The sequence below is a fragment of the Oryzias latipes genome, chromosome 6, assembly GCF_002234675.1.
Source record: "Oryzias latipes chromosome 6, ASM223467v1".
Lineage (NCBI taxonomy): Eukaryota > Metazoa > Chordata > Actinopteri > Beloniformes > Adrianichthyidae > Oryzias > Oryzias latipes.
The window spans coordinates 28,624,489-28,639,117 of record NC_019864.2 but is presented as its reverse complement, the minus strand read 5'-3'; the positions used below and the strand labels follow the sequence as shown (position 1 = coordinate 28,639,117).

The window sequence follows — 14,629 nt, the reverse complement described above, 5'->3', positions numbered from 1 at the left end:
TAAGTATGACTGATTTTTGTTGCTGCACAGTGAGATTCTCCAATCAGCGGTGACTGAAGTGGCGTGCACTGAAAGGAACATTCAAGCATATCAGTTTCATTGCATGCTCCAGCTGCTCTTTGAGTTGTTGTGAGCCGTTTATGGGCCCCAAGGGAGGGTAGGGTAGAGACCTCTGTATCAAAACAATTCCACAGCTAGCACGAGGTGTGACATAAACAACAAGGTTCTTAACCTTCCCCAGTGGGTGCCGCTGACAGCCAGCCTACCTTCCATCCCTCTGCATGCACACACAGAGTTGGTGCACAAAATTTTACCTCGCGCAATCTAGACTCTACTTTACTTCTGACGGCTTATCTTCAAGATGGAGGAAGGGAGTGTAAAAAGTAAGCGGTTCCCATACGGAAGTGCAACGTTGAATAAAAAGAGGGAAAATTATTGGTGTGGAAAATCAATTTTACCAGGTCGCAAACATATATTTTCTTTTGGGTGAAATAGCCGACATTAGCCTGTCTCCTCATGCAAAGCTGATGTGGAGGCAGAGGAAGGGATGGACGGGTGATCGGATGAAAAGAGAATGAATGAAATGTGCAAACTGAAAGGGATGAGGAGCAGGAATAGGGCAAAAGAGAAGGAGGCCCATGGAGTCCTGTAGATATAGAGGAAATAAATAATGCAACATATAGACTTTTTTTCTATTTTCCTACAGCTGACCCTTAAGATGCTACGGGAATTATTTTGCATTCCATGTGGTTCAAACCAATATGCTGACTCTTATTTCTATCCAACATGGTTGGGTTCAGCCGAGAAGAAAGGCGGTAACTCAAGGCTCTAATATTACTCAACAAAGCACAAGTACAGTATCAGTATTAGGTAGATACCTTGGCTCTGAGCTGCTGTCATGCTCTCCAGGGTACAATTATTCTGAAGCAAGGCTCAGTGTGAGATATCTTTTAATGCTAGTCTCAGCCTGTGTGAAGATGTGGACAGACTCCCAGTGCCGATTGTTATCAAAGACACTGTAGACTTATGCAGATTCCCCACTGAGGTATATGAAAAATACATGTCATGCCATACAGGCACATAAACTTAAGCCTTTTGGAACTTGTTATGGGATGAATAAGTAAGGGTTAATGGCCGACAAAGTGTGCGTTATTACTTTTTAACGCACTCCGTGGAAGCCTGAACCGTTCGTCGCGAAAGGCGTTTAAAAGTAATAACCGCACACTTCGTCGGTCATTAACCCGCTTATACCATGGTCACTTACAAAATAAATAAATAGTAACCAGTTTTTAGTCCTTAATTCTTGTTTTTTTCCAATTTGGATCGCTTTTCTCACAAAAAGCGGACTATTTTTTACGTGATGCGGCACGTAAAAATCACCCACTTCGTGCCGCACCACCGCTGCAGTCAAGATTCGGCGATATATATATGCTGATCTTTCCCATGGGTTAAATAAAGCATCAGTTCAGAGAGAAAGTTCACCTCTTACCGCTTGTTTTTGTCCAGATGATGAAGCAAAAGGTTGTTTTGAAGAAGCCAAAACATTTAAGCTAGGTGACCTGAACTTCTTTTTTCACAGTGCGGTTATCCTGTGGTATATCACTTTTTAATGCACACCCAGCAGCCAATCAGAATCGATTATTCACCCGGACCATGATACAAAGAGAATTACCTGCAGCACAACAAAATTTCAACGCCATTGCTTTCCCATTTCAAAATGGCATGAAAATAATTTTGGTAGATAAGTTATAAGTAATGAGTGACACTGATAAGTTATCAAACATCATCAAACTGTCATTGGCTTTTGCAATAGGGCCAAACCTGACAATTAAAGGCTTTATCACTAATGAAGCATCATTTAAAAATGAGCTATAAACTCTGGAGTACATCATGCAAAGCAAATTATATTCTTTCATTAAAAGTGTTGCTTCTTCTCTCCATCTTTTGAATCCTATTAATGACATGGAGTCTATACTTTCAAATGTCAAAACCATCGTCCTAAATCCCTACAATCCTTTTTTTGTTCTTTTCATCAAATGAAGTTCTCCCACTCTGGGCTTTAACCAATCTCAGTGAAATTTGGTCTCAAACTTTAATTCTGCAGCTGACTGCACCCAATTCCCCAGAAACAAACCGAAAATAAAATATTACACATTTATTGGTTATTCTGTTTTCCAAAAGCAAAGGTCAAGTGCATTCATATGCATGTGCAGATGTGAGAAATTTTTGTATTTTATTTGAGAATAAAAAACACATTTGGCATCACTGCCAGAGGTGGGAGTTGAACGGCTGACAGTTGATTATTTTACTTCAAAACAAAAATGTTCAGAAACAGTTTTTTTTCGCAATGTATTTAGTAATAGTATCCACACAAAAAAAGGGTATTTATTTGGCATAGAAAAGCCAAATGCTTTCCGAAAAAGTTAAAGATTAGAAAACTTTTCAGTCTGATCACAAATCCCCTGCTCTTCAATGGATGGATGGGAACCCAACAACCTTCCCACATTTGTGTGTTTCTTACCCTGCCAAGAACCCTGGGAAAAGGGCCTCTCTGGTTCTCTGTTACAGTCATGGGGGGAGCAAACAGGGATCTCTTGGATCTGTACGGCAGCCTCTGTTCCAGGCGCATGATATCCTGTGACAAAACATGGAGAAGCATTAACTTTCTTATTGTTACAACAGTTCTAGCTTCTAGTTGTGAGTATATTTGTGTCAATAAGATCACACAATCCATAAGAACCCATCCTTTATTCACGCATTAGCTATGTCATAGATGTTGGTCATTCAATCCACAAATATTCCAAAAAAGATGCAATGAGAAAGTGGAAAGAGGTTCAGCTAAAACCCCCACTAGGAAACTAACAAACCTGCAAAACAGCAGTATAAAAAAATAAATAAAAAATAAAAAAATCCTCGACTTTGTTCCTATTAAATAGTTTATTGCTTATGTTTGGTTGTTGCCATTTTTTGGTTTGAGAGTTTTAACTAAATGTATATTTTTGAATGAATGCTTTAAGATATTAAGTTCTTAAATAAAGACGGATTTGTCATTTTTCCTTTTTAATTAATTTTAAAATATTTTAAACTCCAACTGCTCTTCGACGGTCGTTCTTTCAGTCTTATAATTGTTATTTTATTACTTTTTAATATTTTCTAGGATATTTTTGTATTTTTTTAAGATTTCGATGGGTTCTTGTTCTTGTTGCTTTGAGATCCAACCGTATGTTTGAAAAGCTCCAAACAAATAAAGTTAATCCAATTATATTGTTTGGTCAGGACAACAAAATCCAGCACAGAAAAGAAAAATTCACCAAAAAACAGGTTTTTCTGAGTTTCCACTGAAATTGCTTTTTCTATAATTCTGCTTTCAGCCCTCATTTTAAATGAAGACAGCAAATGATGAAGAAGAGAAAAAAAAAAAATCAAAGAAAAAACAAAGCCGAAAGAGAGCGGGGAAAAAAGGTTTTGGTTAAACAATCTCATTGTTCAACCAGATGGAGCCAATCTGAAATGTTGTTTTGATCTTGAAAAACACAAAAACATAATCTCATTTCATTTTCACCCTCCTGCTGTAGTAAACAAGGATGGGGGTGTTTACTGTTTAACACAGTGAAGGATTCTCTCCTCTGTACTTTGATATCACAGATGGAGGTGGAGCATTTCTGCTTATGGGGTTTATGAAAATAATTTCTGTCAGAGACGCTGTGAATGCTGGGAAGAATCCTGGCAGCCAACACGGAGGTGATGACCTCCAGAGGAGGACAGTCTGCTGAACGACTGCACACCTGGACGTCAGCCGAGGAGCAACAAAAAGCTGTTAAACAACTGAAACAATTAGCCTTTATGAAAAGAATTATGTTCATTTGCATTTTGAAACAACAAACGTCATGTATGAAACATCCGTCAAGTAGAGTCATGTATGAAACATCCACATAAAAAATTTTAGACGTGGATTAGCCTTTTTTTTTGCAATCCTACTTTTGGATTTTTCATTACTTTCTTTTTATGATATAAAATGGTATTAGTCAGAAAAGGTCTTCCCAGAGTAATATAGCATCAATGTTTTCTTCCTTATTGTATGCACATACTACAAATATTCAAAAGTAAAGCTAAAGGAAAAGGCTTATCTGCTTGGAGAACAAATCAAACACTCACTTCATGCAAACGAGGAATGATCTTTAAAAAAACAAAAACAAGAAAAAAAACAGTCCCACTATCTGTCACACACCTAGGTCTGCGAAATTTGTTCCCCGCATTTGACCCATCCCCTTGGGGAGCGGTGAGCTGCAGACACAGCCGCGCTCAGGAACCCTTTGGTGGATTAACCCCCCAATCCAACCCCTTACTGCTGAGTGTTAAGCAGGGAGGTATCGGGTCCCATTTTTTAAGTCTTTTGTATGACTCTAAGAAAGTGAAGCAACATTATTTGAATATTATTTGAATATTTTACAATAATTCAGTTTGTTTATGTTTTTAACAATCTGTTGGTCGCACCCTATGCCTGAATCGAATGAGTGTGACGTCATCTAAGGAAAATGATTTACTACAAGTGAAGTCAGTTCAGTGACAAATCTTTTGTGACGCCGCCATGTTGGGGCCAGACCTCGTCAGTAAGCAGTGATTACTGAGTCAGTCTGAGTCAACGTTTCTATGGCAACCACCCATAGTTTCATAGTTAAATGGTTTGACCCTGTTTTTTAAACAACAGAGAAGCGAAAATTCAATCCAGCGTTATCTGAATTATTCCCACTTTTTCCTGGAAATAGTTTTGAAACAGATCCTTTATCAGGGACGAAAAAAAAGCTGCTATCTTTGAAGGTTATTTATTTTTTATTTTGGCAGCACCAGTTGTGATGCCAAAAACGAGCACTTCACACAAATTCGCTCCCCCTGTTCCACATTTGCTTTTCATCGGTTGCCATTAATGTTTGCTCAAACGTCAGACTTTATGCCCTTGATTGTGGCTTTTTTTTAATCCAATATATCTGCAATTATAAAGTCCATTTTCTGAGTTGTCATCATTAAACAGCAGATCTTTCAGTTTTTTCTTTAAATTCAGCATCATGTTTATAATGATAATGTTTATATTAAAAACCTTGTAGCTTTTTTGTGACTTTCATAAACCACTTATTTGAAGGACAACAGTTGAAAAACCCCATCCATCCATCCATCCCACCATCCATCCTTCAAATCCACTTAATCGCTGAGAAAAACTTCCAGTAGAGGAAAAAATAATAAAAAAATAAGGCTAGCAACTGATTTTAAAATCTATAGCCTGCTTTTCCGTGGATTGATTTGCATTATGACACTTTGCTTTGTCCATCTTTTACACAAGAGCCATACATTGTTTGCAGCACAGCACTGTTAGTGTGTAAGCAGCAGGCCGTGTAATGTCGTTGGTTAAAAGAAGCTGACACAGTTCTCAGCACAGTGTGGATAATTAAAAGAGGAAAACATTGACTTCTGTAAAGTAAGAATTTCTTTTCACAGCTTTAAGAGCCACTCCAATGAAAAGTGTGTTTTTAACATGTCCTTGTGGCTTTTTTCTCATGATGCCAGACACATGTAAAGAAAGTTTGGCCTAAAATTGTATTTATGAGTATTTCTTTATTCAATTCATTGTGATTTAAAGTTGTTAATGTAGAAACTACAATCCACAGACCATGAGCTCCCTGCTCAGCTCCATTCTGATGCATCCACTGTCAGATGAATAGATCCATGTATGTCTTTGTTTTTCCTCGTCTGAGCTGGAAATTGCCAGTTCATTGTGGGGGTTTCAACTGCCAAAATCGGAGGAATGAGTCCACGAAGGAGGAAGGCATAACATTTCACAGGTAAGAACTATAATTTATTTATTTTAATGCTGCAGGGTCTTTGTTAATAGTACACATGTTGACATGCATGATGCTACAGGGCTATTATCAACATGTAGGCATGATGTATGTACAATTTGCTGTTGACATAAATGTAAACTTTATTTTGTTAAACCTATATACTGTATACTAGGACTAGGCTATTATAGTAATATATATTTATACATCTCTGACTCAGTGACTGAACTTTTCTTGCAGGTTTCCAATGGATTCAGACTTGAGGAAAACGTGGGCCTTAGCAATAAAAAAGGCTAACCCAGATGGATCACTGTGGTTACCGACTAACAATACAGTCTGACTATGTTCAAAACATTTTGTGGAAACAGATTTTGATAAGAAGTCAGACTGTTCGCTTGAAACCCGACACCATACCATCTGTGTTACACAAACTGATCACTCACATGAATCAGTAAATCTATTGTTTTTTTTTTTTTTTTTTTTTTGTTTTTTTTTAACTTGTCCTGTCCAACAGCTGGGCAGACAGACGAGAGCTGTGGGCCTCTTGTGTTGGACATATTTTGCATTAACAAGAGGGGTTATTCATCTTCAGACAAACCAAAGGTATGTCTGAATAAACCCCTTTTGTAATTGAGGCCAAACTTTAATTTCAATCATGTCTGAAAATCTTTGGTGTTGGACCGGACGGAAAAGGAAAGAGGGGAAGAAGAGAGAGGGACGCTAGAGAGGGGGGGGGGGGGGGGGGGGTAGGGGGTGATAATAGGAGGGGAAGGGGGATAAGACCATGAAGCAGCATAAAGCAACAAGTTTACTGGTTGTTAATCATTATGGTAAGGTTCAAATGCAGTACAAAAAGGGCGGGGCCCGTCCACACACACACTCAAATGTTATAAACACACCTGCTAGCTGCAAAAATTTCCACCTGTCGACATGTACACAAAACAGATAGTGTTCACACACGCATACTTATGCCTTAAAACCAACTAGTGTGGAACATTTCAGTCATTCAGTCATGCAAGCTATTAGTGCAAAGGTGAGCTAACACCAGTGCTCAGGTGAGTGTTTATGTTCTTCTAAAATGGATGGTGGAACGTGAAAAGAAGGAGGGAGAGTGCCCAGCCATCCCCACCCCAAGACCCCCACCGCAGCAGCAGCGGCAGCCGGAATCCCCCCCAACGCCACACGGGAACCGGCAGGGAACAACCGCCGCCCGGGCGACCAAGCCCGCCACCCAGGCCAGGGCCAGCAGGGCCGCCGCGAGGCCCCCAGAGCCAGAGGCCAGGGAAGCACGGAGGGAAAGAGAGCGCCGCCTCAGCCCAACCAGGAGAGCAGCCCCCCCGCCGCGCCGGGAGAACCCAACGCAGAGCCCCACCGGAGAAGGACGCCCACAGCCCCAAACGAGCACCCCACCACCACCCAGGAGTTCCGGGCATCCCCCCGCCCCAACCCCAGGTACGAGCCAGGACCCCCCAAGGGAGACCCGCTCCGCACTCCAGGCAGCCATCCGCCCGGCCCACGGTTGGTCCAGGGAGGAGCGAGGCAGGGGGCCCGCCGCCCCCGCCCAGGAGGGGGGAACCCCGGGGAAAAAAAGAGGGCCCACAAGGGGTGTTATAAATATGGCCCGACCAGGCTCGGCCACAGTTGGAAATTTGGCGGGGCCCAGCACTCAGGAGCAAGGACCAGAACCCACCCCCCAGGGACCAGACACCCCCGGCTCAGATGTAATGTGAACTCCCCCACCGCGCGGAGAGAGCACCGCCGGGCCCAGGAAGCCGGCACCCCGAGGACACGGCCGCCGTTGCAAAGGGGCCCGCACCCCCCACCAGGGAAGAGGCAGGGGACAGATGGACCCAGGTCCCACCTTCCTTGCAAAATGTGTGTGCGTGTATGTGTGTTTGAGATGGTGCGTGTGTGCATGTGTGTGTGTTTATGTTGGGATGTATATATTGAGGGGGGAGGGGTGTGTGTACTAAGGGGGGTGCAGTTAAAATTGGCGGGTAGGGCACTAAGGGGACATCTCCTGATTACTCACAGTGACGTCCCCTCACCCTCCCCACCAAGGGGCCCTAAATGTCTAAGGTGCGGTTAAAATTGGCGGGTAGGGTGCTAGGAGGACATCCGCTGCTTGCTGGCAGTGATGTCCAAGCACCCCCCCTACCAAGGGCCCTACATGTCTAAGGTGCAAATAAAACCGACGGCAACCATAGGAGGGGGGGCCACTGCCTAGTAAACCCCCCCCCAAAGGCTCATCGCAGGCTAAGCCCCCCACCCCCTCACCCTATTATGAGGTTATATGAGGAAGGGGGTAAGTTGGGGACAGCTGATAGACTGTCCCCCGGTGGTCAAACAGCTGTCCCCCGCCCCCCCCCCAGCAAGGGGGCCAGGCCCACCCAGCCCAGGGGCCCCACCCCCGGAGGCGCCGACACCCCAGGCCCAGCACCACCCCCCCCACACAGAGAGAGAGGAGCCAGAAAGCGCCGGCCCCCCCCGGAGCAAGCCCAGGCCCCCACCCCCAAACGCCGGCCCTAGAAGAGCTCTGGTCAGGCCTCGACGGGACCGAGGCAGCCAACCGGCCGGGGAAACCGCCGATGGCCTCAGCGGAGACCCCGACCCGTCAACCCCCCCTGCCCCGTACCAATAGTGGACCCCCCCCCCTCCCCCAGGATGCCCCCCCACAGGTCAGGGCCGACAAGACCCCGCACCCCACCCCCCACCCCCAGACCCCGCAGCCGAAGCGGAGGACACCCAGAGCGACCGGGGGCCCCAAGAGGGTTGTCCCGTCCCGCCCCAGAGCCAGGGAAGGGCCGATCCCAGCCCCAGGCGTAGATGGGAAGCCCATTGTTTTTCTTTTTAGGGTAAATCTATTGTTGACTTTTTGACTTTTTTTTAAACTTATTATTTATATTTATTATTATTATTATTGACTTATTATTGATCTATTATTATTTATTGTTATTAATATTATTGACTTATTGTTGAATCATTGTTGGGCTTTTCTAAATAATTTAAATTAAATGTCAAAGAGGTTTAAAAAATCTAGTTTAGAAATTATTTTTAAAAATTCTTTGTAACAATTTTTTTATTTGTAAGAAGTCCTGCAACTATGCATTTTTCATTAAAGTTTGAGCTTTCAAGGCTGACTGTTTCTCTTACTTAACAACAAATGTGTATGAATATATTATATAATATATTATATATATATATATATATAGGTATAGATATATATCTATATAAATATATATGAATTATATAAAAGCTACTTAGTTGCCACCAAAGGCTATAGAAATCATAGTCATGTGGGCGCCGACGACCTCACCAAGATGGCGTCGCGCTCCACCACCATTGGGCAGGCTTCACGAGCGGGCGTGTCTCCTCTAGCGATATAACTCATTGAGTAAGAGGCTATAAGCTAGCAGGATGGAGTGTAAATAAAGGGATGATGGGAAAAAAAGTGCAAGCGTATTCTCTGCCCACAAGTCAGAGGCGAATTTCTACTAAACTACTGCAGCTCAGTTTTTTTTGATTTAGCCAAAAAAAGCAATAATCACAGGTAAAAGTCCACTAGGAACATTTTGAAAATAGATCAAAAGAAAATCTGAATGGGACTTGTCTACTGTCTTCATTTAGCAGAAAACACACAAAAGAACCGCAACAATCCATGATCAAAAATACAAACCCAACAGAAAAACACAAAGACGTGGCGAGTGGTGTCTGAAATGGCCATTTTCATCAGAGCCACTCAGGGATGACCTTTAAAATGTCAAAGGCAGAAGTCCGAAACCCAACCTGAAGCTGTTAAACAGAATTCTATCCAAAACGTCTTGTATTTTCTAAAAAAAAAAAAAAAAAAAAAGAGCACAGCCAATGCGGTGTGTACATTTAGGTTTCTAATACAAGCAAACTTTAAGTGCTCCAATTACAATTCACATTGTTTCTAAGCTTTAAAAGATATCAAAAGGAAAGTATGAAGGTGGAAAGTATGAGGTGGACGGCAAACTGTTAATGTAAGTATTTTCAAGAGCTTCTGAGAGACGCTGGGGTTAAGATTGTGCGACCAAATCCACATCTCCACTTAGCTGAGATAGAGAAGGACTGATGAGGCTTTAGAGCCCATCAATGTTCTGCAAGAGGATCAAGAAGGTGAGATGAACTGAAAAAAAAACCCCAGCTGACTGGAGAGATGTGTTTAGCGCTCAGTGAGGATGGCTTACCATATGTCTCACACGAAAGGTCACTTGCAGCTCTACTTTCTTTTCTCACCTTTATACCTCCTACTTTACAGATACACTTCATTCTTTTTTCTTCCATAGAAACAGTGTCTTCTCACTTTACTTTTTTCTTTGGGTGATGAACAGTCTTCTTATACATTGGTGACACAGTGAGAGAAGGAAGCCATGAATCTTTAATGTGAGCTGGTCATAACTTTCCGCTGCACCATTGACCCTGATGCAGCTTCAAACATTTGATTCTCCAAATAATCACATGTTTCCGCTTACCAATGAAAGACGAAGATCTCACAGGCACTGAAGCCACTTGATGAGCCTCAAGGAAACAAAGGACAGCCTGTGAACAGTTTGTATCAGCGTTGATATCCCTAACTGTTGTTGAGAGTGCTCAGCCTATTTGTTTTTCACCATTATCTGAGCTCGCCGTTTCTTTGGCAGCAATGTCATGTCCTTGTCTACTCTGCCATTTTCACCCTCACCCTCAAATGGAGACTAGCCATTACTCATTTCTGACAATGTACCAGAGACTTGATGAGAAATGGACAATAGCAAGGCCAAGGCTGGTGCCAGTGGAGGCGAGAATCTACAATTATTCAGCACAAAATAAACTCGTACTTCTGCAGTAAAGTCAAGCACTCAATCAGCGCCTGGCGAGATCCGTTTGTTCAAACATCATACGTTTACATGAGAAAAATGATTCAATCCAATTCAATTCAACTTTATTTGTATGGCACTTTTCATGCTACAGAGCATCTCAAAGTGGTTCCCATTATAAAATAGATATTAGTAAGATAAAAAAAAATAGTGCTTAAAATAGCACATCGTAAAAAAAATAATAAATAAATACATAAAAAACCCAACACATACACAACCCACCAGTGCAACCAAAAGAAATCAAATTAATTGTTAAGATTTGTAAAAACAAGTGAAAACATGTGAACAAATAAAAACTATGTTAAACTATGCTTTACTAAAAAAAATGCATTTTTAGTTTTTTCTGAAAACCCTCCATAGTGGAAGAAGCCCTCCCGTCCTCAGGCAGGCTGTTCCACAGGCGAGGCCCACAATGCTGAAATGAGGCCTCGCCGTGGGTTTTAGTTCTGACCTATGGGACCACCAGCAGACCTGCACCCTGGACCTGAGGGCTCTGGGAGGCTCATAAAATAAATCTGATAAAAGTGAGACGCCAGTTCCGTTTAAACTTATATAAACTAATAAAAGAACCTTAAAATCAATCCTAAAGCTGACTGGGAGTCAATGCAAAGATTTCCAAGCAGAGAGTTTGATGCGTTATTGTGATCAAACAATTATGATGAAGCAGAGCATAGTAAGAATCTGAAGCCTTATGATGCAGCTTCACTTGGATCATAGGATAAAGGTGCAGTGATGATCCCCTTTAGACTCCCTTGTTCATACTGATTTCTAAAAATGGGCACCATGGTTGTGTATAATCTGCAGAATGCTGGCATGCAAACTGTTGGTTTAGGTGACCAGCAAGTCTCCAAATTAGGGAAGAGATGCTGAGCCGGAGCATGAAATTAAAGGAGCAATGCTGCCTGAGGATGGTGTAAACAATGGCTGGCTGTGGTCAACTGTTGGTTCAGAAGGAGTTGGACAACAGAAAAAGGAACAAACAGACAGGTTCTAGCTGGATGTCATCAGCGATTCTCAGGTCAGTTTCTGTCCAATTAATCAAGCTTTTGTGTCAATTTCATTTCTTGAAAACTCTTAAAACATTTTTTGGAATATATACGGTTTGCTTTCTGCTTAGTGGTTAGCATTCTCACTTCACAGCGAGGTGGCCCTGCTTTAAATCCTAGCTTTGTGAAGTTTCTTCTTGTGCATGCGTGGGTTTTCTCCAGACACTACAGTTACCTCCCACTGTCCAAAAGCATGTTTATTAGCCAAATCCAAATTCTTCCCTACCCCTACCCTTTTCCCTACCCCATCCAATTGTAGGGGCATTTGGAGGGGTAGGGCTGTCTGATTTTTTTTTTTTAACGGTTAGCCCCTCGCGGCGGAGGGAAGCCCAGCCGTCCGTGTTGCACTGTGCAGCACAGGAGAAGTGCTTTTCTTCACGTGGGTGTGCTCTGAAGCACAGAAGTGTACATGTATATGAAAGTATTTACTCTTTGTTTTAGCATGACCTCTTAAATGTATAAAACCGATGTGTTTGATGTGTTTCTGAGCGCTAGCAGCTCCGTGCAAACACAGGTCACCGGCGACTATTGGTGACGCCAGAGTGGGATTATCCCCCTCATTTGAAGACACAACATCACCCAACAGCAGCTAAAATAGGCTCCAGCAACCCATGACTCCAAAAGAGATTGAACAGGTCCCAGATGTGGACAGTGTTTGCTGGTACTTTGGGCTGTGTCTGAATTCTTTCCCTACTCCCCAACTACTGAAAAACTATGCCGCACCGAACCATCCAGTGTTCCGGATTTTAAAAGCAATTTGGACACTATCCTCACTACTTTTTTTTTTTTTTTTTTTTTTTTACAGGAAATACGACATCACCAATTTCACAATGTATTGTGGTCTATATTCACCAATCTAGTGATTGTTGGTGCACACAGGTTTTTCACAGAAACTTTTGGGAAATTTCTGGGGCATTCAATTTCGGAATTGTAGATTCAGACAGCTCTACAAAAGGGCGAATGCACTATATGGTGCACTAAGTAGTGAGTAGAAGGGAATTGGGACACAACCTTGTTTCACTCTGTGAAAAACAAATTAGCAGATTGTCCCACTATAACTCAATCTGAGTTAAGATGTTGAGCAGTTGCACTTGGCAATCTTTTTTTTTTAAACATAATGATCGTTTCTTCAACAAAGTTCCTTTTCAATTAAGTTGGTTCTGGCATCAGAAATTCGTACTTTTTGACCCGGTCTTCAGATTTTACCTCGAAAACTCACAAAGTACTTGTTTGGCCTTGGTTACAGCTTTGTGTCTGACTTTGAAAGTTTAAAAAGGCTGAAAAAGATGTTTTGCAGAATTGTTATTCAGCACAAGTGAGTGGAAACATGCAGATAAAACAAATGTTTGAAGAAAGCTAATGTTGGGTCACTGGAGTAACAAATGCTTCTGAAACAAAATTCCATCCAGAATATCTTAAACTGTCTGTGTTGTAACAGAGTTTTATTATTTTTAAGCTTTCATTCTTCTTCCAGAGCCATCAGGCATTAACTGCTTTGACAGAATAGGTGATACTTATTTATTTTTTTCCCCCCACAGATTTTTAAAAACATCTTTGTTATCCATTGTTGACCTGAAAATGTCCTCCATGAAATAATCCCTGCTGTTTCCCATTACTCCTGTCAGAGTCGGGCTTCTCATCTGTCTCTGGTGCAGAAACCAGAGAGAAGCCGTTGACTACATTTAAGGAACCTGAGCCTCATTTCATAATCCAACGTTGAAGCCTCTGAAGAAGCTGTCACTTGATTTTAGCATTTCCAAATGTTTGCAATCACCAACTTGTGCTCTTAACCTTTCAGACTTGCTGTAAGACACACAAAGGCACAGCTCAAAATAGGTTTAAAAAACATGCAATCTGTCAGTTTTTGACAAATAATATCAAAATAAATCACAATTTTAGCGAGTTAGGGTTAGGTGTTATTAGTTAGGTTAGGGTTATTTATAATTTATTTATTTACTTTTTAGGAAGGGAAGGGGCGCACTGGAGGGGGGCGGTGTGCTAGTCCCTAAGGGAAGTCAGGGGATGAATGGTGGGGCTGGACCTCCTGCCCCTTGGGGGTGGTGCCGGGCCCCTTCGTGGACTGTCTCTCTGCGCTGGCGCAACCCTGGCCTCTGCCTGTGGCTGGCCCTCTCCTGGTCCAGCTGGTTGGGCTGGGGAGGATCTGGTTCCCCTTATGAACACACGGTCCACTCTGGTAACATGCATGGATCTCTACCCCCAGTTTACCCCCTATCTGGTATGATTGTTACAGCTTAAAATAATAATTTATTCAAATCAGCGCTTGTATTCCTCACATTCTCCACCTCTCTCCCTTTTATTCTCTTCTACCCCCCCCCCCCCACCCCCTCACACTTTGTCCCTCCCCTCTCCACACAAACTAAATTTAACAAATAAATAAAAAATAAAAAAAACAAAAAAAAACAAAAGGGGGTTTATACACATTTACACTCTGATTATCCGAAGATTCATAACTCTTTTTTGTAACAGTAAAACCTGTCCACAAAAGGCCTTCAGCTCTAATCTGTTTGCTCATTGTTGGACAGAACAAGTTAAGAGAAGAAATAAAAAAAAGAGCATTCTTTTAATTTTGATTAGTCCGTTTTTAACCAAAATCAAAAGAAGCTTGTCATTTTCTAGGACACAGTTTCTGTAAAGTGACAAGAGTTCATTAGAAATTCATTCTCTGTTCAATTGGGCCTTCAGCTAGCTTACAGCGCCTCACACCACACACCTAAATGTACTGGTTTAGCAAAGATAGTGGGCAATATTGAGGCAATCTATCCATGTAGTTATGAGTCGAACGCCTGCTCGGACGACGAAAACAATCTTGCATGGCTCTAGTTGCCTAAAAGTGGATGTATCAGAACGGAGC

General features: G+C 42.2%; 1 protein-coding gene across 2 annotated transcripts in view; it reads right to left on the bottom strand.

Annotated features, from left to right (window-relative positions):
• cdh13 (cadherin 13) overlaps window positions 1-14,629 on the bottom strand; it is a 347,025-nt gene that overhangs the window by 205,032 nt on the left and 127,364 nt on the right. For both annotated transcript variants that reach the window (XM_020704255.2, XM_011476480.3), the window contains exon 4: window positions 2,522-2,635. In XM_020704255.2, coding sequence (XP_020559914.1) covers window positions 2,522-2,635 — 114 coding nt within the window. The remainder of the gene's footprint in view (window positions 1-2,521; window positions 2,636-14,629) is intronic.